Source organism: Bos grunniens, chromosome 2 (assembly GCF_055505025.1).
Source record: "Bos grunniens cultivar Pamir isolate PY7600 chromosome 2, Bosgru_T2T1.0, whole genome shotgun sequence".
In the NCBI taxonomy this organism is placed as follows: Eukaryota; Metazoa; Chordata; class Mammalia; order Artiodactyla; family Bovidae; genus Bos; species Bos grunniens.
Window position 1 is genome coordinate 126,305,659 of NC_141166.1, and position 22,860 is coordinate 126,328,518.

Genomic DNA, 22,860 nt, shown 5'->3' on the forward strand with positions numbered 1-22,860 from the left:
TGCTGAAGCTGAAACTCCAGTACTTTGGCCACCTCATGCAAAGAGTTGACTCATTGGAAAAGACTGATGCTGGGAGGGATTGGGGGCAGGAGGAGAAGGGGACAACAGAGGATGAGATGGCTGGATGGCATCACCGACTCGATGCACATGAGTTTGAGTGAACTCCAGGAGTTGGTGATGGACAGGGAGGCCTGGCATGCTGCCATGGGGTCATAAAGAGTCGGACACGACTGACCGACTGAACTGAACTGATTAGATTCTTAACAATTAGCTGTAGTCCTTTCCCTATCAACAAAACACAGGCTCACCTCTGCATCAGGGAATGAGAAGAGAGCTGGGTTCTTTTCCATCCTTACTTTTAGCTAGATGGATGCCTCTGAAGCCACCCAAATGTTTTGACCATATCTGTTTGAGAAATAATTTGTTAGAAATAACCTGGTTCATTTTAAAATAATTTTGCTAGATTGTAGACACTATGTTTCTTCTTGAAAAAATATATGCATGTAATATAATGTGCCTAGACAGCAATTTGGTGATTTTTCATTTTCTTTGTTTTTAACCAAAAATTCTTTTATCCTAGCTATAAATGTTAGGAAAAATAAATAAATAAAAATGTTCTGAAGGAATGAGAGCCAAATGGAAACTTATATATATATATGTGTATATATATATACACACATTTTACTTTAGTATAGAATAAACTAACTCAAAATTAATTTGAAATTCTAAATATATATATATATATATATACATACATATTTACCATGTTCTCTTTATAACCATGATGGTATCAAGCTATGCATTGTTTGATATAAAACATCAAATGTTACCCTCTGTTGCATCATTGAGTAGATAGTTACATGATTTTCTTTTCATTCCTGCTTGCCTCAAACCAGGTAACTTCTGAAGAACTGAATAGCATAATTCAGAATGTAATGACCTGGGTTGTGGCTACAGTTACCAGTATATTATACCCAGCCATCACAAAGTATGAAGAAAGGTTGAAAAATAATACATATCCAGTGTCTGACGACTCTGTCCTCTCCTCAGATAGTTCAAGTTTTTGTAGCACATGCAGTGAAGAGTTTACTTACGGAAGCTACACTTCTGCAACAACTAAATCATTTAAGAGAGAGCCCTGTGCATTTGCAGTTGACATATCAGTAAGGAGACCAACCACACCATTAAAGCCATCTGCCCATGTGGAAAAAGCAGTTGTGGGAAAAACATGTCACATTACAGGACAATCTGTAACAAATGAACTAAAACATAATGAAACAAACATGGTATATACATACCCTGACCTCAGAAGTTGTAAATCTGATAGTCATCTTCTAGCATCACTTGAAACAGACACAAAAAAATCAAAGGATGCTACCACTGAAACAGATGGTTTAGAGAATCCACCGTTTTCTGATCAAAAAGCAAAAGCCGTGAATGAAATGAAGAATTTAAAGAATGTTTTTGTTAACTTTAAGTGTCACTTAAAAGGAGAAACTGAATTGATTTTGGAAAGCATTTTTCAAGAAATAATGTCTGATTTAACACATGCCATTCCCTCTATTTCTTCTGTTACTGCTGAAGTTTTTGTTGACCAAAGTGAGCCTGTAAGAGGAGACTTGGTTTCCAATACTGATATCTGCTCAGTAGCTTCAGAAATTGTGGAAAATATGCTTGAGAAACTACAGTCTGCAGTTGAGAAAAAATGTGTCCAGATATATTCACAAGAAGATTTACCAGTCAACATTCAACCAAGCCTAACACCCAGTGGAGAATCTCTCACTCTATCATATGGAAAACCTTTAATAGCTTCAGTGCCTTCTACTGCAGAACCCATGTGTGATGTTGCAGAGGATATGGTGCATGCCATTTTAGAAAAGCTGATGACTCTTACAGCTAATAAGCAAAGTAAACTTCCTCATCTTGAAGAGGCAACTAAACTTTCCCATCAGCAACATATGACAGACCCAACATATATGTGTCATATAAAAGCCAACAAAAATAAATGTAATCCTGAACTTGATGCAGCTAATGTAATTGTTAAAGAAAAGATACATAATTTAATGTCAAATATTCTTTCCCAGTCCTCTTTGGTTGGCTATATAGAGGAAGCAATCAGCACTATACTAGGATATGTACAAACTGAACTTAATAATGAGAGACTTATTGCATCTGAAGAAACAGTAGTACTCCTTAAGTTGCTTGATGATATCTTTACTCAGCTACATCAGGAACCAGTAAAAGCTGGTAATCAAAAATGTAGACATTCTAGACTGAGAAGTCCTTCTAACACTGATGTAAAGTACAGACTCACTGGCACTAGATTTTCTAATGGCCCTAGGTCTGGAAGACCATTTCCACCTATTAATGTTCCTGGCATGGTCCTTTATTCTGAAGATGATAATGAAGAAGTAGACAGAATTGTGGAAAATGTGCTTGATTCATCTTTCAAAGATGAAAAAGCAAAACCACAAGAACAAATTCCTGAGCATTGGTTTACAAAAGGAAGCACTTGTCTAGAATTCCAAAGAAATAGCAAACTACCTACAAAGCCTGCTTCTCCAAGAAGCAAAGCTACATTTCACAGTTGCAGGTTAAGGACTGAGCTACCATTTTTTAAGGATAGAAAAATTTTGAAGGAAAAACCCTGTTTGAATAAAGACATTTTATTTTTCAGCCAAGATCAAAAGCATCAAATACAAAAGGCTTCAGAAAACACAGTTAAAAGTATTTTAACAGAAATGCTCAAGGACATATCTTCAGTTCCTCCTGGTCACTTAGAAAGTAGAACTGACAAAGCTTCAGTTCATGTTTCAGAAAAACCTCAAGAACCATTACATCAAGAATGGATGGACCAGCTGTTTTCTGTGTCAGAAATTAGTACAGTAGCTCAGGAAATAACAGACACTATACTAAACATACTTCAAAAAGCAAGCTGCATTCCCAGTACTACCAAAAGTTCCATTTCATCATCAGTTCATCCAGCTTCTCTAGAGAGTCCTGACACTCTCCACATGGTCAAAGCAGCACCAAATAAAAAGCCACTAAAAATATGGTTCGACAGTGAAAAGAAAATGAAATATTTGTCTTCACTAGATGGAGATATGGCAAAACCTTCCCTGTTAAAATCTAAAGAGAGTGAACCAAAACCTGCAGATGAAATTACTGATAAGATCATTAATGCAGTTTTTAAAAAGCTGAAGTTATTTATTTGTCCAAAATTGCAAATGGGCTTCAAACCTTCACTTGCAGACAAATCTTCATTACAGTCTCAACTTAGTACTTACACAGCTAAAGTGGTAAACATCGTTTTGCATGCTATCCAGAATGAACTAGAACTCAGTGAGAAAAACCTAAATCTTAGGGAAAGAAACTATACCAAATCCCTCACAGGTAAAGGATGTTTTACTGACACTAAGAAATTAGAATCTCTTGTCTCAGATCTCAATGATGACATCATGGAATCACCATTATTAACTTGTATTTGTGAAATATTATCAAGTGGACATCCAGATCAAAGCAATATTTCACTCTCTTCAGATAACTCAAAGCCAACAGCTTCACATGGATCTGATAAAGTTGATAAAGGGAACATTTTGCCAAGCAGACAGGATAAAAAATCTTTTTACAAAATTTTAGCTACTCCATGTGCTCTCCATAGTGTCATTAATGGAAAAGATCTGAAAGAGAATTCCAGATTACAAGTGTTAGATAATATTGGGGAAACACTCTATGAAATGTTATGCAAGCTCATAGGGGCCCACCCTCACTGTCAGCCATCTTGTTCTAAGGTAAGTAGAGAGAAGACAAACAAGAATCAGCAAAGAGCCACTGAATTGCAGTCTAATATTCAGCTCATTTCCACAACAATTTTGGAATATATCATTGCAAAATTATGTAGTGTCGACACAGATACTAGTTCAGTAAGTTCTGGATGTAAAGCTACCTCAGAGTCTCTCGATATTGACAACCTATCACTTACTTCAATTATTGAGGAAATGGCCAAATGCACTGACATAATCTCCAGCATAGTTTCCAGGATGGTTCAAGAGGGTGATAAAGAGATAACTAAAAGCACGGAAAAACCTATTGCTCCCAAGTCTTCCAAAACAGGGAGTGCAAAAGAAATGCATTCAAATAAGCTAAAAGCGGTAGCTTCAGATATTCTTAATATGGTTTTTGCTAAACTGGAAGGCTTTGCCAATGGAAATTTAGGAACTCTGGATTCTACTAATGATGAAAATAAAAAAAGCAGTAAGATGAACGTGGAATGTGAAAGCTTCAGTGTTTTTACAGACATACATGAAGAACTATTGCAGTCAGCTTTATACACAAATGCAAAGAAAGTATCAAGTGCTATTTTGAAAGCTATTCAAACAGAATTAAATATGAACTCGTTAGATTTGAGGACAAGTGTGGAAACACCACCACCTGAGAAACAAATGCTAGAGAATATAGTCAGTTTAATCTTAGATGCAGTATCCTCAGATATGCTTAATGAAACTGAATCTGAAGAGAGAGACAGTGAAACTTATGGATACAGGCCAATCTATGGAAATTTTCTTCCTGGTGGAGCTGAATCAGATTCATTTCTAGAAGATGCTACAAATGCAGAGAAAGAATTCATTGGTGAGGAAATACCACTAAGAGAAGAAACTCAATCAAATTCTCTTCAACAATGGGTTCTAGAAAGAACCTTAAACAAACTTGAAGTAAAGCTCAAAGAACCACAGAAATCTCCAATTGTCCCCATTATAAGAAATATTTTGAATGAGATCTTTCAAAATGCTTTGGTCAGTCAATTAAATATGCTTTTTCTCTCCCATTCTCTTTTAAGCGACATCCCTCCCAATGTTGACAAGCCAATTGCTCAAACGTCTGTTCCATTTATAGATAAAATGATGGTGTCTGAAGCAGATGTAACCATAGTGGCAGATGATGTTGTTACAACTGTATTTGATAAACTTTATACAGCTGCTAAGACAGAGACAATTGCAAGTGAAAATAGCTATAAAACCATCACCTTCTCAGCAAATGTTTCTTTCCATGAACGCACCTATGGAAGAGGAAAACCCTCCATCACTGCACTGAACAAGAATCCTTATACTCTTCAGTCCAGATTCAATATTGGCAGACAAGCTAAAGGAAACATAGTTGAAGATATTGTGCAGGCAATATTAACAAGTTTAGAAACTTTTGTAACTTCCAAAGTAGAGTCTCTTTTTTGTCCCCAAATCAACTTCACAGTTCCAATGGCTTTACCTGTTCAACAGGGTAAGAGTACAGTAAGCAAAGCTTTGTCAGCCAAAGATTTGTATTCTGAGGGTCAGCTTTCCTCTTGCTCAGTGGATAATGTTATGTCACAAAACACCAACTCATTTTGTCAGGTCTCTTTGAACAAATTAAATATATATGCAACAGAAGTGGCCAGAAAAATTTTAAAAGGAATCAAAAATGAATTAGATAAAGAGAAGGAAACTCCTTTCTTAACCAATAACATTGTGGTTTCTGAAAGTATTACAAGACAAATTGTTAACACAGTGTTAGATATTGTATCATCCAAAGGAAAATGTGACAAGAACAGTTTTGACAAAGAGATCAGATCAGATCAGCAAGAAGGTATTATTGAAAAGCTGTTTAAGAAGATTGAGTATCGAAAAGTACTTCAGTTTCAAATACAAGATACCATTGAAAGTGTCTTATGTGATATTTATGAAAAAACACTCAACCAGAATAATCTCTCATTTGCCACACCCACTTTGAAATGTACCATAGCTGGCAAACATTCCAGAGCAAATTCTGACACTGAGGGTGTAAATAAAATTCTTCCAAAGTTTTCAGTTCCTAAATCAGATGTTATTTTGATATCCAATGATATAGTAGATGTTGTACTTCATAATCTCAGTTCTGCTGTCATGCTTAGCATAAATGCAAAGGATCCTACTTCTACTAGATTGCCTCTGACCTTTTGTGATACGTTTTCAAAACTACAGTGTCAACAGTCTCTTCTTACGGTGTCAGAAAGTGAAAGAAAAACAGAGCATTTTCCATCTTCAAAAATTCTTAAACCAGCTTATGTTAATGATAGCCAGATAACTATAGTAGAGAAAGAAGACCCCAAGAAATCTGTTCCTGACCCATGTGAGGAAAGTGCTAACTTCATTACTCAAAATATTTTTAATTGGTTAGAATCATTTGCCACAGAAAGAATAGATTCATTTATTATGCTTGCTTTCCAGCCTAAAGAAAAGTCATTTGTGAGACCAGAACTGGAAAACTGTAAGCAAGATGGCATCATCTTTCATGAACCAAGCCAGGTGGAAGCAAATGTGAATATTCTGAAAATATCAAATGAAACTATTCTCAGCCAAGAGCTCACAGATTCCACTTTTGCCAGTTACAGAGAAAAACTTGGATCTACAATTCATCTATCACAAGCTCATCTTAAGGAATATTCTGACATCATTGCCAGTGCCATTTTGAATTTTATTAAAAATGACTTAGACCTTGAAATCCAAAAGATGCATCCATATCCAAACAATGTTTCGTTCCAAGAAATTACCATTGTAAGTGAAATTGTCAATGGTATCTTAAAGAGTTTACATAATAAAAGAGCTGCAAAGGATATCAGTTTTTCCTCAAAAGACAATCCTAATTTATTTTCACAGTTAACCGTATCAAATGAAATATCACTGGGACAAAAAGCTCAGGAAAAAAACACCAAACTGTCTCTGTTTTCAAAGTATCCGTTAGAACAAAACCAAATGGCATTGGAAAGGGAAAGCCAAAGAATTATTTTAGAAGAATTATTTATGAGAAATGAAAAATCAAAACAAAAAGAAAGAACTGCATTATTCAGTGCAGTAGAAGAAGTTTTAAGTAAAGTGTATCAAAAAATAATAGAAATCATAGGCCATTTGCCTTCCTTTAATGAAAAATCCCACTTTAAAACATCAGACATAACACAAAATAACTTCTGTCAATCACATATCAACAGTACGGCAAGTGACATAATTGAAAATGTTTTGGGGAACATGTACTCTGTAATCATGACATCATTATATGAAAATAATGAAGGAGAACCAGCTGACAAAAATATTTTACCAAAGAAATCACCATGCATCAAAGAAACTAAAGCAGGAATAGGAAGTAGTGTCACTAGATTTGTGCTACCACAGGTTTATCATTATGCAGACAGTCAAAATATCTCTCTATTGGAAAACACATTTTTACGATATTCACCATCACAAGTGGGGAAAGATTTAATCCAAGTGGTTCTCAGTAAGATCACAAATTTTGCTTCATTTTATCTTGAAGAGACTGTGTCCCATGAAAATTGTTCTGATGAGTTGCAACCTTTAAGACTACACAGTTCTAAAGTGAGCCCTAAGCCAAGTGTTAAAACAAGTTTAAAAGCAAGATCAAAAGTTACTCCTTTGCCTAAACTTAGAACAAAACCACACATAGGACCTAGTCATGCTAAGGCCAAGAGCAGGACCAAATCAAGTCCTGGAGAGAAGACCCCAAAAGATGTCTGGTCCAAGACTGATATTGGGCTGCCACACATCCTGTCAACAGGAGATGCCAAAAACTTACTGGAAATGAAACTGCCTACTTCGCAACTAAAAATGTATGCCAAGGATATAATAAGTAATATCCTGAAAACAACTGTTAAAGAATTGGAAAAGGTGACACGAGCTAGAGCAATGGTAAGTAATAGAGCTTTACCATCTGATCAAATCATGGCAGCAAATAAAATAGTTACTACAGTTTTGCAAGGATTATATGCCATCAATAACCACAGTTCAGCTAAACCTGTCAAATTCTCACATCTGGATGAAACCAAACGTTCACACGGAAATGAAGGTGCAGAGTCTCTTGCCAGACCACAAGCCTGTTTCTACTTGGAAAATGTTTCTTCACAGTTAGAGCAGATTTTTCCTAAAGAAGGTATATTTAAAAAAATGTTTGACAAATGGCAAGCAGAATCAAATGACATGGAAAACGAAAAATGTAAGCTCTTAATGATAGCTGAAAATGATTTGACTGAAATTTCAATAAAAGCAAAAGAATTAGAATATTCTCTTTCGCTTTTAAATCTGCCACATCTTGAGGACTGTGAAAATCGGTTTTATAGTTGTTTTAAGGGAGCTTCTACTAGAGCTGAAAACAACAAAGCACAAATTAATATGTTTGGAAGGGAAATTGTTGAAATGCTGCTTGAAAAATTACAGCTGTGCTTTTTGTCCCAGATGACCACCCCATATGGTAAAGAAACTCCAGCAAATAGGAAAGAACACATTACTACTAAAAGTAAATATGGTTTTCCAGCCAAGGACATCCTCAGCAATGTACCAGTATATAACACTAAAACCAAAGACCAAAGTGCTTTGGGCTCTAGCAACCAGATTGTTCGAGAAATTGTAGAACGGGTTTTAAACATCTTAGAGTCATTTGTGGACTTACAGTTTAAACATATCTCTAAATACGAGTTTTCTGAAATAGTGAAAATGCCTATAGAAAATCTTTTTCCTGTCCAACAAAGACTATTAAGCAAAAAGATGTTGCCAAAGTTACAACCATTGAAAAAATTTTCTGATGAATCCAAGTCAAGTACTATTGTTTCCAAGGAAAATGTACAGAATACCCTTCTACAGGTTCATTCATTCCATTCAGAATTACTTACATATGCTGTTAATATTGTCCACAACATGCTTGGTGTAATTAAGAACAAGCTAGACAAAGAAATAAGCCAAGTGGAACCATCTTCCGTCAGCATATTGAAAGAGAACACTGCAGCAAGTGAGATCATTGGTACACTGATGGACCAGTGTGCTCATTTCAGTGAGTCTCTAATCAAAAACCTTCCCAAGGAAAATTTCTTCCAAGGAGTAGAAAATACTTACATTGTTAACCAGGTTGAATTAGCAACTGATACAAAAATGCCCATGTCAAAGTTAAAGGAAGTAAGTTTTGGGAATAATCTTCCACAAAGCAGTGTTCCAGATTTGGGTTTTTATTCAGAGGAAAATATGAAAAAAAGGTATAAGTCTTCATCAAATTTACCTTCATATTCCAGAGCCTCTGTAGAAGACACAGTTAGAAACTCAGAGCCAATGAGAAGGCCTGATTCAGAAAATAGACCTTCATCTTCTAGAAACAAAGTGCAAGACACTATCCCAAAGGAATCTGACTTGGGCTATTTTGATCAAGCTATGAAAGGAAATAGCTACCTCCCTGAAGGGAGTGTCTTACAAAAACTGTTAAAGAAAGCAAATGAATCCACAGAAACAGCATTAAAGCAAGTAATGTCATTTATAGAAATGAGAAAAGGTGAAAATCCAAGGGTGTTTCATTATGAGATCTCCAAACCAGTTATTGAGCCTAACCAAATTCAGACAAGTGTTTCTCCACTCAAAATTTGTTTAGCCGCAGAAAATATTGTCAGTACTGTGCTGTCAAGCTATGGATTTCCAAATCAACCACACATTAATGAAAGCACGGAAACAATGAAACCATTTTTCATATCAAAGCAAGACCCTTTGTCTGAAACATCTGGAGGACAAAAGAATGAGGAGAAAAGTCTGCTTAGAATGTGGGATAAAAGAATCAGCTATATACTTGAAGAAGAAAACAAAAAAGCTGAGGTCAAAAGGGAAGATTTTTCTTTATTGCAAAAATGGGAAAATAAGAGTTACCTGAAAATAAAGACGCTGAAGGAAGTTGAAGTCATTGCTTTTGCTGACCATGAACTGGGTCCAAATGAAATTCACCTGGTATCCAGACATGTCACAACATCTGTGGTCACATATTTCAAGAACTTTGAAACTAGAGGTAAGTAAGAGTGGGCTTAATTTACAAAGAAAATAATCAGATATATATAAAAGAGCTCCAGTTCAAGAAGCTTCATTTACTGTTTTTCTGAAAACAGCCTTAGAGGGACGGTGTTTAATCACTTCTTAATACAACAGAATACTAAAAAAAAAAAAAAGTTAAAAATTCATATGGTTTGAATCTGAAAAGGTGTATTGCTCATTTTTCCATATCTGCAGATGAGAGAAAATATGACTATTGAAAAGCGGGAAATATTGATTTGAACATGAGGTCTGAGTTCTAAACATTTTTAAAGTTGTCATGCATGACTTATTTATAATTATACCAAACGTACAGGTAACTGATTGAAAGTTGTGTTTCAACTTTAAGGTGGACAGTTGAAGTCATTACTATGATTAGTCACAGTTTGTAAGAACAGTGATATTAAACATCTTGTTTTGTTTGTATTACAGTATTATTATATTCCTTTTAGGTATAATACTCTAAACATATCCTTGAAAGCATTTTTTTAAGAAGGTGAAAATATATTTATCTATATGTATATTTAGCTTCTCAGATGGCTCAGTGGTAAAGAATCTGCCTGCCAATGCAGGAAATGTAGATACGTGGGTTTGATCCCTGGGTCAGGAAGGTCTCCCAGAAGAGGAAATGGTATCCCTCTCTTGTATTCTTGCCCAGAAAAATTCCATGGACAGAGGAGCCTGGCAGGCTGCAGTTCACAGGGTTGCAAAAGAGTCAGACACAACTTAGCGACTGAGCATGGATACATCTGTATGTTTGGTTGAACTATATGATAGCCACTTTATGTCAAACCTGGTAATTATTGGCAGTTTCATAAAATTCCATCTAATACTATTATAGCCTTGAGCTGGATCATTAATTCCAGTTGCCAGTAATTAATTGCTACTTTACCAGTCTAGATACATCACTTCACCATCATTGAAATAGTAGAATACATATTATCAGTCCTAACTACTTGTACAATGAGGCCATTTCCTATAATTAAAACTGGTATTATTTCAAGGTGGACAGTTGGGTGTGTCTGCAGTTCCAAGCTTATAAGTATAATTTCTTCAAGTACAGCCTAACTGAACTTAAAGAATAAAGAAAAACAAAGAAGATAGGAGAAGATAAGATTCGTAATCCCATCCCATTGGTATTTGACTCTGTGGTGGTGGTTTAGTTGCTAGGTCTCTGACTCTTTTGTGACCCCATGGACTGTAGCTCCTCTGTAAATGGAATTTTCCAGGTAAGAATTCTGGAGTGGGTTGCCATTTCCTTCTCCAGGGGATCTTCCTGACCCAGGGATCAAACCTGTGTCTACTGTCTTGGGAGATCAGATTCTTTACCACTAGCCCTTTCCTTCTATCACGTCTCTTCTCTATTCCCAGACATGTCTAGGGTTTTTCAGTGATGTCACTCATGCTCCTTCCATGTGGAGCTTCCTTTCCTTACTTCCTTCATCTCAAGATATCTAAACCCATCTAATTGTCAAAGTTCAGCTTAAAGCCTCCACTCGCCACTGGTCTTGCCTAATTCCACAGAGATCACTGTGCACATGTTAAGATATAACACTTGGAAGTCATTTCTCTACCCCAGGAATTCCAGCTCTTTAGAGCACCTTAACCATCTAAGCAAAACAGATACCAGCAGTAGACTTAGATATTTGAATTCTTCAGGGTTATTTTCTCAACTTTATGGCTAAAATTAAGATTCCACAAGTGGGAAATAAGTATCTGAAGAAAACCCAGTATTTTTCTTGACTAGATTTTTTTTTTTTTTTTAGTGAGGTGTTCCACAGATGAAATTCATACATAAATAATTATCAAAATACTGAATTTTCCATATGTCCCTTAATGCAAACTAAAATGGTAATGTTTTCTTTTTTAAGTTTCCAGTGAGAAGGTGTCTATTGTTTCCACACTGTCAAGGAAAAAATATGAATCAAAATCGCCTCTAAGAAGCATATATAGTGATTCTTCACTTCATCAATTTTGTGAACATCTCACTGAGTCTGTCATTTGCCATTTAATGTCAAGCATTTCTGGTAGCACCACAGATATTAGAGAAAAAGAGAAAACATCGGAAAGACAAACTGCTGCATTTAACACTATTATTTCAATTGATTCTCAAGTATTTGAGAGTAGGTCAATTTCTGTTGGAGAACTTGCCCTAAGTATCTCTGAAATCATCACTGAAATCCTTTTAAATAGTAACATCATAGAGACCGACATTGCACAGCAAATGTTTTCATTAACAAGAAAGTACACTTACTGCCCAGGAGTAAGTGCTGCTGATTTTGATGATCTCTTTCAGGACCTCTTAATAGGTGTGATTCATGTACTGTCCAAAGAAATAGGCTTAAATCATCACCTTGAAAATAGCGGAAGAAACAGACCATTTCCCATGCTCAGAAGTAATAGTATGCCCATTTGCAACAGAAGAAATACAATGCAAAGACAGAAAGGTTCCAGAGACTGGGGATTAGCTACTCACCAAATTGATCATATCATTCAAAAAAATAAATTAAATTATTTGGCACACAAGTTAGATAGTCTGGCTGGTAGCCTAAAAACTCATGAATCCAAAGAAATAGTCAACAGAGTTTTCAGTATTGTTTTAGATTTATTTTTACCAGATGAACAGCCAGATGAGGCTATGGGTTCTGAAATAAAAGCAAGAACATTTTTCTCATCATCGTATGAAGGGCAATATAATAACATACTTGGAAATAACTTAGGGCTCTCCCCTAAATCAGTTTTCCTTCTCAATGTTGTATGTGAGAAACTAATCAGAACACTTTTAGAAAAATGCACAAACTCTGTCTTTCTTGATAATTTTCCTCTTTCTGAAGAGGTATCAGCAGAAGAATGTCAACTTTTAAAAATACTTCAAAGTGTAGATGAAGAATTTGACTACTGTAATGGAACAATGGACTGGGAACAGTTTCAAGGGGATTATACGTCAGACGTTTTGGAAAATCTGGCAGAAATGGATCCGGATTTATTGTCAACAGACTCTATGCTTACTATTATTTCCCACAGCTTGGTTAAATCATTGATGGATAAACTACATCACAGTATACAACTCCCCCAAAGTCCACCTTTTGCAAACAAGCATTTGAAGTATGGAACAAGAGAAATACAGCCTAGTTGTATAAAAGCAAAAAGGCCAGAATTAACAGAATTGGAACAAGGTAGAGGTTCTTTAGGATGCGTGAGTTATTATGGCCATGCTTTGACAGGACCCCTGAATAATCCCAGTGTAGTTAGCTCCAAAATACAAGCACCGTTTGGCAAGAAATATTCAGTAAATTTTGCTAATGTGCCACCTCTTAAAAGACAGGGAACAAAGGATATGAATACGATAGCCATCCATAATAAGCTTTATCCAGGAGATATGAACACAGGTGTTTATTCAGCCACATTTTTAGAGGACATAATTTCAGAACTGTTTTTTAATCTCTCTATTTCACTGTTGGGCAAAAATGAAAACATCATGGATGCCCAGCTCAATGAGATGAATACATTATTTGTCAACAGTATAGTGAATGAGTTTAATAAGGCAAGGGTCACTGTTTTACGGAATTCTGAAGAAAGGCTATGTTTTCCACCAATCCATAAAGAAACTGTTAGTAGGATTGTTGACTCAGTTTATTATGGTGTTTTACAGCAATATAAATCAAAAGTGACCTGTGGTGGTAATCTGGCATGTGACAGTACTTCAATAGCAGAACAAATAACCAATAGCATATTGTTAGAGATTTTGGACTACCAACTCCCATCTTGCTTCAGGGAAAAGCTCTTACACAATTCATATTACCCTCTCAATGCTGAAATTATATTACAGAAACTTCAAAATAACCTGAGGGAATTTACTTCCAAACCTAGGTCTTTAACAGACTATAGCACCATGTTATCACAATCATTTTTAGAAGATATCATCAGAAGACTTTTAACTCAACTCATTCCTCCACCCAGTAAAGCTTCCTCTTTGGAAAACAAATATTTTGTGAGTTCAGATTTTAATGAAATGTCTACCTGTGTAATAAATAAGGTTATATCAGCTATTTCAAAACATAAAATTTGGTTCACTATATATGATAATCAATATCTGTGTACAGGAAAAAACCTCCAGAAGATGGTGGATTCTGTTTATAGAAATATTATGCAAACCTATGACTCTCTTATTTCAATACAGAAAAGTATACTCAGCCGAAGCCCGATTTTGGTTGACCGAATAGCCAGTTTTATTATCCAAGAGATTGTTGAAAATCACCTTCAGCCATTTTTGTGTGGAGAAGGTTTACCTCGTCCAAAAACTCCTTCAGATGCAATATCGAATATGGTTAAACAAGTTCTCAATGAAGTCATAGAGTCACACAGACCCCAGACGCCAGCAGCCGCAGGTATTTACACTGAGACATTTGTAAGGGAAATTGTTGCCAGACTTTTATCAAAAATTTTCAGTCCAAAGCATAACATTGAAATTGAGCTGGAAAACATGACCCAAAAAATTGTAAACTCAGTAAATAACCATTTTGACAAAGCTAAAGTTCACCTTCTATATAATGACAAAGAACAGTCTTACCCTTCTGTGGATACAGATATTGTGGACGAATTGGTCACCTCAGTTTATAGAAATGTTTTAAAACAGTATGGATTAGATCCTGAGTTTGATAAAGAGTCTGAAGACAGCAGTATTTTTGTGGAAAAAATTACCAACTTAGTTGTAGCAGCTATTTCAGATTACCTTTTTCATCCACTGTTTTCTGGGAATTTGTCATCTTCATATTCTCTTTCAACAACTGACAATATTGTTCAAGACATTCTTAGTAACATCAGTGGATCTACCATGCCAAGTCAGAGTTTATCTCCATATAACACCTTGCTGCCATACACATTTTTAGAAGACATGATCAGAGTACTATTATCTAGAATTTTTCCCTCTGCACATAGCATTGTTGCAAACAGAGAAATTCCGAAAGATAGATCAAAAGCTAATTTCAATGAAATTGCTTCAGATATAATCAGTGATATTAGAAGGAAAATTTCCCAACATGAAATTCGATTCTCAAAAGATGAAGAAGGAACCAAGTTTCTTTATTCAGAAGATGATATCCACCATCTCGTGGACTCAGTATTCAAAAATATTCTAAACTCTGAGTCTCAAGAATTAGTTGAGCCAAGTGTCACAAGTAGTAATGATGTTCTTATTGACAGGATAGCAGGTTTTATCATTAAACATGTCTGTCAACAACATCTTCAGCCATTTGTGGATGGAAAGTCATTACCTTCTTCATCATACACATATTTGGGCGATGAGAGAAGGCAGTGGTTTTATGCCAGTGTTTATTCCTCAGCTTTTTTGGAGGATGTGATTTCTGGGGTTTTAAGCAAAATATTCCACAGGGGGTTAGGCATTGTACAAACAAAATCAGTAAGAGACTCAGAAGATGAACTATTTGATAAAGCTGAAAAACTCATACATTTCATAACAGAGGAATTCTCAAGAGCTAAAGTTAGCATTTTAGAGAATGCAGAGAAAAATTTATGTTTGCCTCCAGTAGAGAGAGATGTGGTCAAGAACATTATTGACACGGTGTACAGCAAAGTTGTGCAAGAATATGAAATGGAAATAATGCCTGATAAAAATTTTCTAAATGACACGAAGACACTGGCTGCAAAGATAACTGAAATCATCCTGGCTGAAACCTCTGATTTCCAAATTCATCCAAATCTTACAGAAAAGCTTCCATTTGGGTCACAATCCAAACTTAGTAGTGATATTTTGATAAAGAAAGTTCACCATGACATTACTAAATCAAGATCCCAAAGACAGGCTTCGACAATATATACTACTATGTTATCACATACTCATTTGGAAAAAATTGTGTCTCAGCTTATATCGCAGATGAGTCCATTGGTCTCCAGTACAGAACACCAAGATACTTCTCAATCAGACTTAAGTAATACAGTCATAAAACTGATAAATGAAATCATGTCAATAATTTCAAAACATGCAGTATGTATTATTAAACATGGGAATGAAAAACATAGTATGATTTCAGAAAAAGACATCCAGTCCATGGTTGATTCCATTTATGCTGCTCTTTCCTGTTCAAGTATATACCAATCTCTTACAAAATATAAAAATGATATAAATAATATACCTGTTTCAAAAATAGCAAGTTTTATAATAAAAGAAATCTTTAATCATCATCTTCAGTCATTTTTATCTGGAGATAAAACTCTCCTTTCAGCTGAAGTTGATCAAACTTATAAACAGAAAGTATTAGATCCTAAAGAAAAACAGTTGTCCTTCATCATGAATTCAGCTGTCTTTTTGGAAGAAGTAATTTCTGAACTTTTATGTAAACTCCTTTATGCATTCTCACACAATGTCTTGGCTGCTGAAAACCCAGATATAGTAAAAGCCAAAGTTACTGGCATTGTTACAACATTAGTAAAATCAATTGTTCTGGAGTTCACCACATCAGAGATTTTCCTTGCAGATAGCTTTGATGCTGATATGTGTTTTTCAGAAGGATATAAAGAAATGGTTCAAAGAACAGTCAGCCGTACTTATGAAAAAATATTAGATGAATATAAATCTCTGATTCAAATATATAGGGCTATGCAAAGTGACACTGCTTGTTTTGGAAGAAAAATATATAATTTCCTTTTGGAAGAAATTTATGACTGCCAGGTAAAGTCATTAATTTCAGGAGAATTAATATCTTCTTCCTCTTCTTCTCCTCAAGCTGATAAAATCATCAGAAATGTACTCAATGTCATCATGAGAGATAGCCATGCCTTGCCATCATGTATTACTGTGTTGCCATGTTCTCTTTTAGAAGATATGATTTACAAGCTTCTAGTGCATATCTTCCCTTTGACTGACACTGAAAGTGAACTAAAAGAGGAAGAGGTTTCAGATTATGAGTTCGTGGATGCAGCATCAAAACTAACTGATGAAATCATCAAAGAAATTTCTGAACATGAGATCTGTCTTGCTACAGCAGAGGAGAATGCAGAAAGTGTGCAATTAGAAGTGATTCAAGATTTGATTAACTCTATATGTAATAATATTTTGAAAAAATCTGAATTTCAAGCTGAAGTCCAGAAAGATGCAAACAAAAATGGAGGCTCATTCCTCAGTAAAATAGCTGGTTTCATTATGAAGGAAATCATGGATCATCATCTGCAGCCATTTTTACATGGTGAAGAATCATCCTCCAATAGCTTATCTAATTATGACCATGTCTCTGTACATACTATACCTGGTAAAAAAAAGACACAGCCTTCTCTATATTCGGCTACATTTTTGGAAGATGTAATTGTTGACCTTGTTCACAAATTTTATTCTCTTCCAAGTATCACTGAAGAGATTAAGAAAAAAGAAAAACCAGAGCCAGATGTTGTGAGCTTGGCTATAAAATTTGCAAACTCTCTGATAGGAGAATTTAGGAAAAGTGAAATTAAAGTTCTACCAAATGCTGAAGAAATGTTTTCCTTTCCACCAATTGATAAAGAGACAGTTGATAAGATATCTGATTTTGTGTATGATCAGTTCATAGAAACTTATGGATCTAATGATATTCAGAAGAATGGTAAAAATAACATTGTTACAGAAATGATTGCTACTTTAGCCCAGAAGGCAATCTCTGCTTTCAAGATTCAACCACTTTTTTCAGGAGACTGGTCTTCTACTTTCTTTTCGTTTCTAAATCCAGATAACATCACTCAAAGGGTTAAACACCTTCCACAGCAAACTTCTACACAGATAAACAGATGCTTAAAAGAGAATCAACTTACTTTATCAGAACAGTCATATAAACACACGTCTCTAACTTCAGACCAGAAAAATGTGTTGGATACTTTGGAAGTAGATAGAGGTGCAATGAGCAAAAGGAAAAGTTTGGAAACTAAGGAGACATCAATGAAAACAGGTGATATCCAAGACCCAGTGGTTACCTCTGTAACTAGTATTATGAAAAGCAATGTAGTTAACCTGTTATCAGGACCAGGTGTGGCCAATAAAGAGAATAAAAACAAAATGGGAATTCCAGTTCAAAAATACAATGTATCAAAAGTTACTTGTCCAACTACAAAAACTAAAGATAAACAGGAGCCATATTTGAAGGGAACACTCAAAAATAATGAAACTGACAAGAAAAGAATATCAGCTTCAGATAAGGAGGGGCAAGGTAAGGAGGTACACACACAAATTCTAGTAGCTACTGATGGTGAAAGGGAAATCTTTCAACTAGATTTTAAAATAGGCAATGAGAAGAAGGTTGACAAAACAAGAGAAAGTTCATTAAAAACAGAAGACAACCCCCTTCAGTTATCTTCTTTGATAGCCAAAGTGAGAAATACAGAGAACACAATCGAGAAACCTTCAGAAGCAGTTACCCAGAAGCCAAACGACGAGGAGAGGAAAGACTCTTCAGCTCAAATAGACATAAAGGAAGGAGAGTACTCAGATTATGAATTAGTCCAAAATGTCACTGAGAATATTTATGACAGTATCTTTGGAATGTACCATTCTCAAGAATCAGCTGATTATTTAAGACAACAAAGTCTTCCTAGTCATACAGCATCACCTATAACTCAAGCATTGCCTGTAACTCAAGAGATTGGCAAGGATTTTGCACAGTCTGTTTTAACAAAGGGTTTATCCCTCTCAGCCAACAAAAATCTCGGGGCCAAAGAGAAAGAAGAAAAAGAGAATGCAAGCAAAATAGAAAAAGAGAGGGAAAAGAAGAGAGGGGGTGAAAGAGAAAATGACAGCGTGAAAGTTAAGGATATTAAAAAGGAACCTAGTAAACCAGACAGTCCTCAGTACCCTCCAGAACCTGCGGTTTTCCCTGCTAAATTTTTAGAAGATGTTATTACTGAAATGGTTAACAAATTGGTATTTTCTTCCTCACCAGAAACACAAACATATGATAGATGTCAAAATGTATGTGATGATGAAAATCAAGATGAACTCTATGACACAGCTATGAAACTTATTGATTCACTGTTAAAGGAGTTTTCTGATGCTCAAATTAAGGTATTTAGGCCAGATAAAGAATATCAGGTTTTTCCTCCTGCAGATAAAGTGTCATCAGTTCCTAAGGAATATCCCAGGCATAAAGAATCAAATATAGATGAAGCACCATGCAACGTTAAGACAATAACTATGGATAAGAGTCACACAATGACTGAAAAACCCTCTTCAAATAAGATACTTTTTTTAGATAAAATGTCATCAATTGATAAAACATTGGTCAACAAAGTTGTCCATGCCTCTGTGTGCAATATTTTGAAGGAATATAAATCTCAAGACTCCATTTGTAAGAATATAAAGAATAATGGGGGACATTTAGCAAGAAGATTAGCTAGTGCAATGATAAATGAAATTTTTCAACATAAGCTTAATTTGATATTGTGTGATGAGTTTCCAGTTTCATCATGTTTGCCTCTGGAAACTAAGGATGTTGTTAAAAAGGTCCAAAAAGTGGCTCAAACAGCCAGCAAAGAATGTCAGACATCATCACCATATACCATCATGCTGCCTCATGAATTTTTAGAGAATGTGATTTCTACTCTTTTATCTAAAATTTTCTCAACTGTATCAAACACCATAGCAGAAACATATGAAAGCAGCTGGTTTACAGCACTGGATTTCCTTCAAATGAAGTTATTAAGTACAGTTACAACAGAGATCTCCAAAGATGAAGATATGATTATACAGTATGTGGAATCCTTACATCCCAGTGATGATGAAACTATTCAATTAGTGGTTCAATCACTCTATAATAATCTCTTGTCACAATTTGGGTCACAAGAGAGTATACAAAATTGTGCAGCCAGTGGATGTAGAATTCTTTCAGAAACCATAGTTGACTTAATTCGACGAGAAGTGACTGGCAATCAGTTGCAGAACTACTTTTCTGGAGAGCTAACACCGTATCAGTGTGCAGAAGTTGACAATGTTGTTGAAAATATTCTTAAAGATGTGATCCAAATGGCTGACATTCCCCAGCCTCATCCATCACAGGCGTGTATACTGCCTTATAACATAATAGAAGAAATTGCTGTAAAATTTTTATCGAAGCTTTTATCTGCATTTCCAAAGGTCAATAAGGAAAGACCCAAATCCCTAGAAACTGAAATGCAAAAAATAACATCAAAAATATTAAATTCAATACAAGAAATTATCTCCAAAAATAAGATTAAAGTTGTATCACCGGCAAAGGAAATACCTACTGCACCTTTGGCTGACAATGAAGCTATTGAAAAAGTAGTTAATTCTGTTTATACCAGTATTTTAAAACACTCTGGCTCACTCAATTCTATATTTAAAGATTTAATGGGTAAGAGTAATATCCTCTCTGATATAATAGGGTTTTTAATGGTGAAAGAAATTTCCAAATCCAAATTTCAACCTCAAGTACAGGAAGAATTATCAGGTCCAGAATTAGCTCTGGAAGCTGTTAAAATTATGGAAAAAGTAGTCAAAATGGTTGATGAATTTAAGTCCCAGGAAAAGTCTTCATCCAAAAAAGGTTCTATGTTAGATGCCACGTTTTTAGAGGAAGCACTAGCCTTGTTCTTGGCTAAAATAGTAAGGTTGCCAAGTGACTCAAGCAAACATGCAAAAAACTTATCAAAGCCTGAATTAAATAAAATTGCATCTCAACTGACAAAATCTGTGATGGCTGAAATTTCAAAGAGTAATATTAATCTTGTTGCTGCTGATTCTGAAGAACACTTTCTAAATCCAGAAAGTATAGAAATGGTTTCTCAGGTTATTGATTCTATTTATAGTAATGTACTACAACAATCTGGAACCCAAAAGGATCTTTATCATGATATAAAAAGTACAAACGGAGTTTTCCCTAAAAAAGTGGCTAATTTAATTATTAATGAAGTTTCAAATTTTCCCTTCGATTCAGCTAGTCCAAAGAATTCAAATGCTTGTTTCTTTGGAGATCTAGACATTAACAGAATTGTTGAAAAGGCACAAGAGCATGCTGTTAACATGATTCCTGACTTAAATAAAGAATCAACTAAAGATTCAATTGTAGAGGACTCTGCAATTAAAATAGTTCCACATGTTGGGAATAAACCCCTCAAAATAGATCCAAACATTATCTCAGAACACTTAGCAGTAATTTCTATAAAAACTCAACCCCTTGAGAAACTTCAGACGGAATGTTTAAAGAATACTGGACATAGCATAGCAGAACTGAGAAGAGCATCAATAGGTGGAAGAAGTTATCCCTCAGACACATGTACTATAAGAGAGTTGAAGAGAGAAAGACGGACCTCATTGAGCAAGACAGGACGACTAGATATAAAACCCTTTGAGGTAAGTATAAAAAGAATAGCAAAAAAAAGTGAGAAATGGTTGTTCTGTTCCTCAGATGGATATATGAGAATGTGTTTTTTTGTTGTTGTTATTGTCCAACCCAATAGGAAAATTGGTGGCACAAGTTTATCTGTATAGTTAAATGACTTACTGGGACTTGCCATTCCAGCTCAGAGGCTCATTCTAAAAGTCTCAGGCTAGTTTTCCTAAGACAATCAATTTAAACTTTAAGAAAAAAATAATGAGAATACAGGGATATACCCTTGACTGGCCTTCCCAGGTGGCTCAGAGGATAAAGAATCTGCCTGCAAATCAAGAGATCGGGTTTCAGTCCCTGGGTCAGGAAGATCCCCTAGAGAAGGGCATGGCAACTCACCCCAATATTCTTGCCTGAAGAATTCCATGGACAGAGGAGCCTGGCAGGCTATAGTCCATGGGGTTGCAAAGAGTTGGACACGACTGAACAACTCTCATACAAACACATACACACACACACACACACACACCCTTGACAGCAGAATTGTGCTGACTGAAATAATAATAAAACTATCTAAAATACATTTCTTATATAAGGCTCTACAGCAGTAATACTACTCTTTTTACTTTTAGCAACATTTGTCAACACACATCAAAATACAAACTCTTAGATTATGCTAGTTTCTTATTTCACTTTAGTAGTCTTCCTCAGGTTCTTCTATAATCTCAAGAAGTGTTAAGTTTCTTCTTATCCTTCTTCTAGATTTAGCTGCTTTAATGTTTCCATATTTATGAATCTGTTTCCTCTGTTTTAGTCCCTAATTCTGCTCTGCAGTTCCATATTTAGGCCCCCAATATATTAACCTAGTGGAGACTTTAAAATGCAAAAATGATGTCCTTGTTACAAGGAAACTGTACAACTGAGGACAAAGGATGGTCTGGCCAATGGAATTACACTAATCTACACATTTTTATCAGAGCCCCTTGTACTGATCGTGTTCTCTCATAAGAGGACTGAGTGTGCTGAGGGTATAATCTGTTTGGAGAATGAGCCAAGTTTTATAGAACTATTCTCCCTGGAGCAGACACTTGAAGTAAATTTTCTCCAGCACTGTCCTGTAACCCATTGAACTAGGTATCAGGGCTGTTAAATATGTTAATTGGCACTTACGTTTTCATACCCAAGAACTGAAATTATGATGGGAAGACATACTAATTTAATCTTTGCCTTAACTTTTTTGAACCAGATGACAGTCTTTTCAAGCTCTAAAAGTTATTCCTTACATGGATTCTCATCATTTTCATCAGCATATTTTTTGGTAGTCTTCATTCATATATATATGTAACCCCTTAGGAGTAAAATTTGTGTTCAAAGACATAGAATAATATTGCTCAAAGGTAGTTTTTAATTATATGTAGAATTGTCTGTCACACATCTCACTCTTGGTTACCATTCTCTTTCATTAAGTCATTTATAGACCACAGAAAGCAGGAAGAGAATATTTAAATGAAAATAATGGCCATTTTTCTCTTAAGGGGGAGAAAATTCATCCAAAAAATAAAGTACAAATGAAGCAGACCTAGACAACTCTGATAAGACATGATTTGAACCAGTCTGGGTATCAATGTTATCAATCTCCTGCACAGGGACAAAAAGACTAAAGAATAGTAGATTAGAGCAGAGAA

The 22,860-nt window shown here is 35.3% G+C and overlaps 1 protein-coding gene across 1 annotated transcript in view; it reads left to right on the plus strand.

Moving 5' to 3' along the window:
- The window catches only part of FSIP2 (fibrous sheath interacting protein 2), a 151,170-nt gene that overhangs the window by 101,527 nt on the left and 26,783 nt on the right, over positions 1-22,860 (plus strand). The window contains exons 16-17 of the mRNA XM_086371319.1: positions 897-9,834; positions 11,726-21,198. Coding sequence (XP_086227445.1) covers positions 897-9,834; positions 11,726-21,198 — 18,411 coding nt within the window. The remainder of the gene's footprint in view (positions 1-896; positions 9,835-11,725; positions 21,199-22,860) is intronic.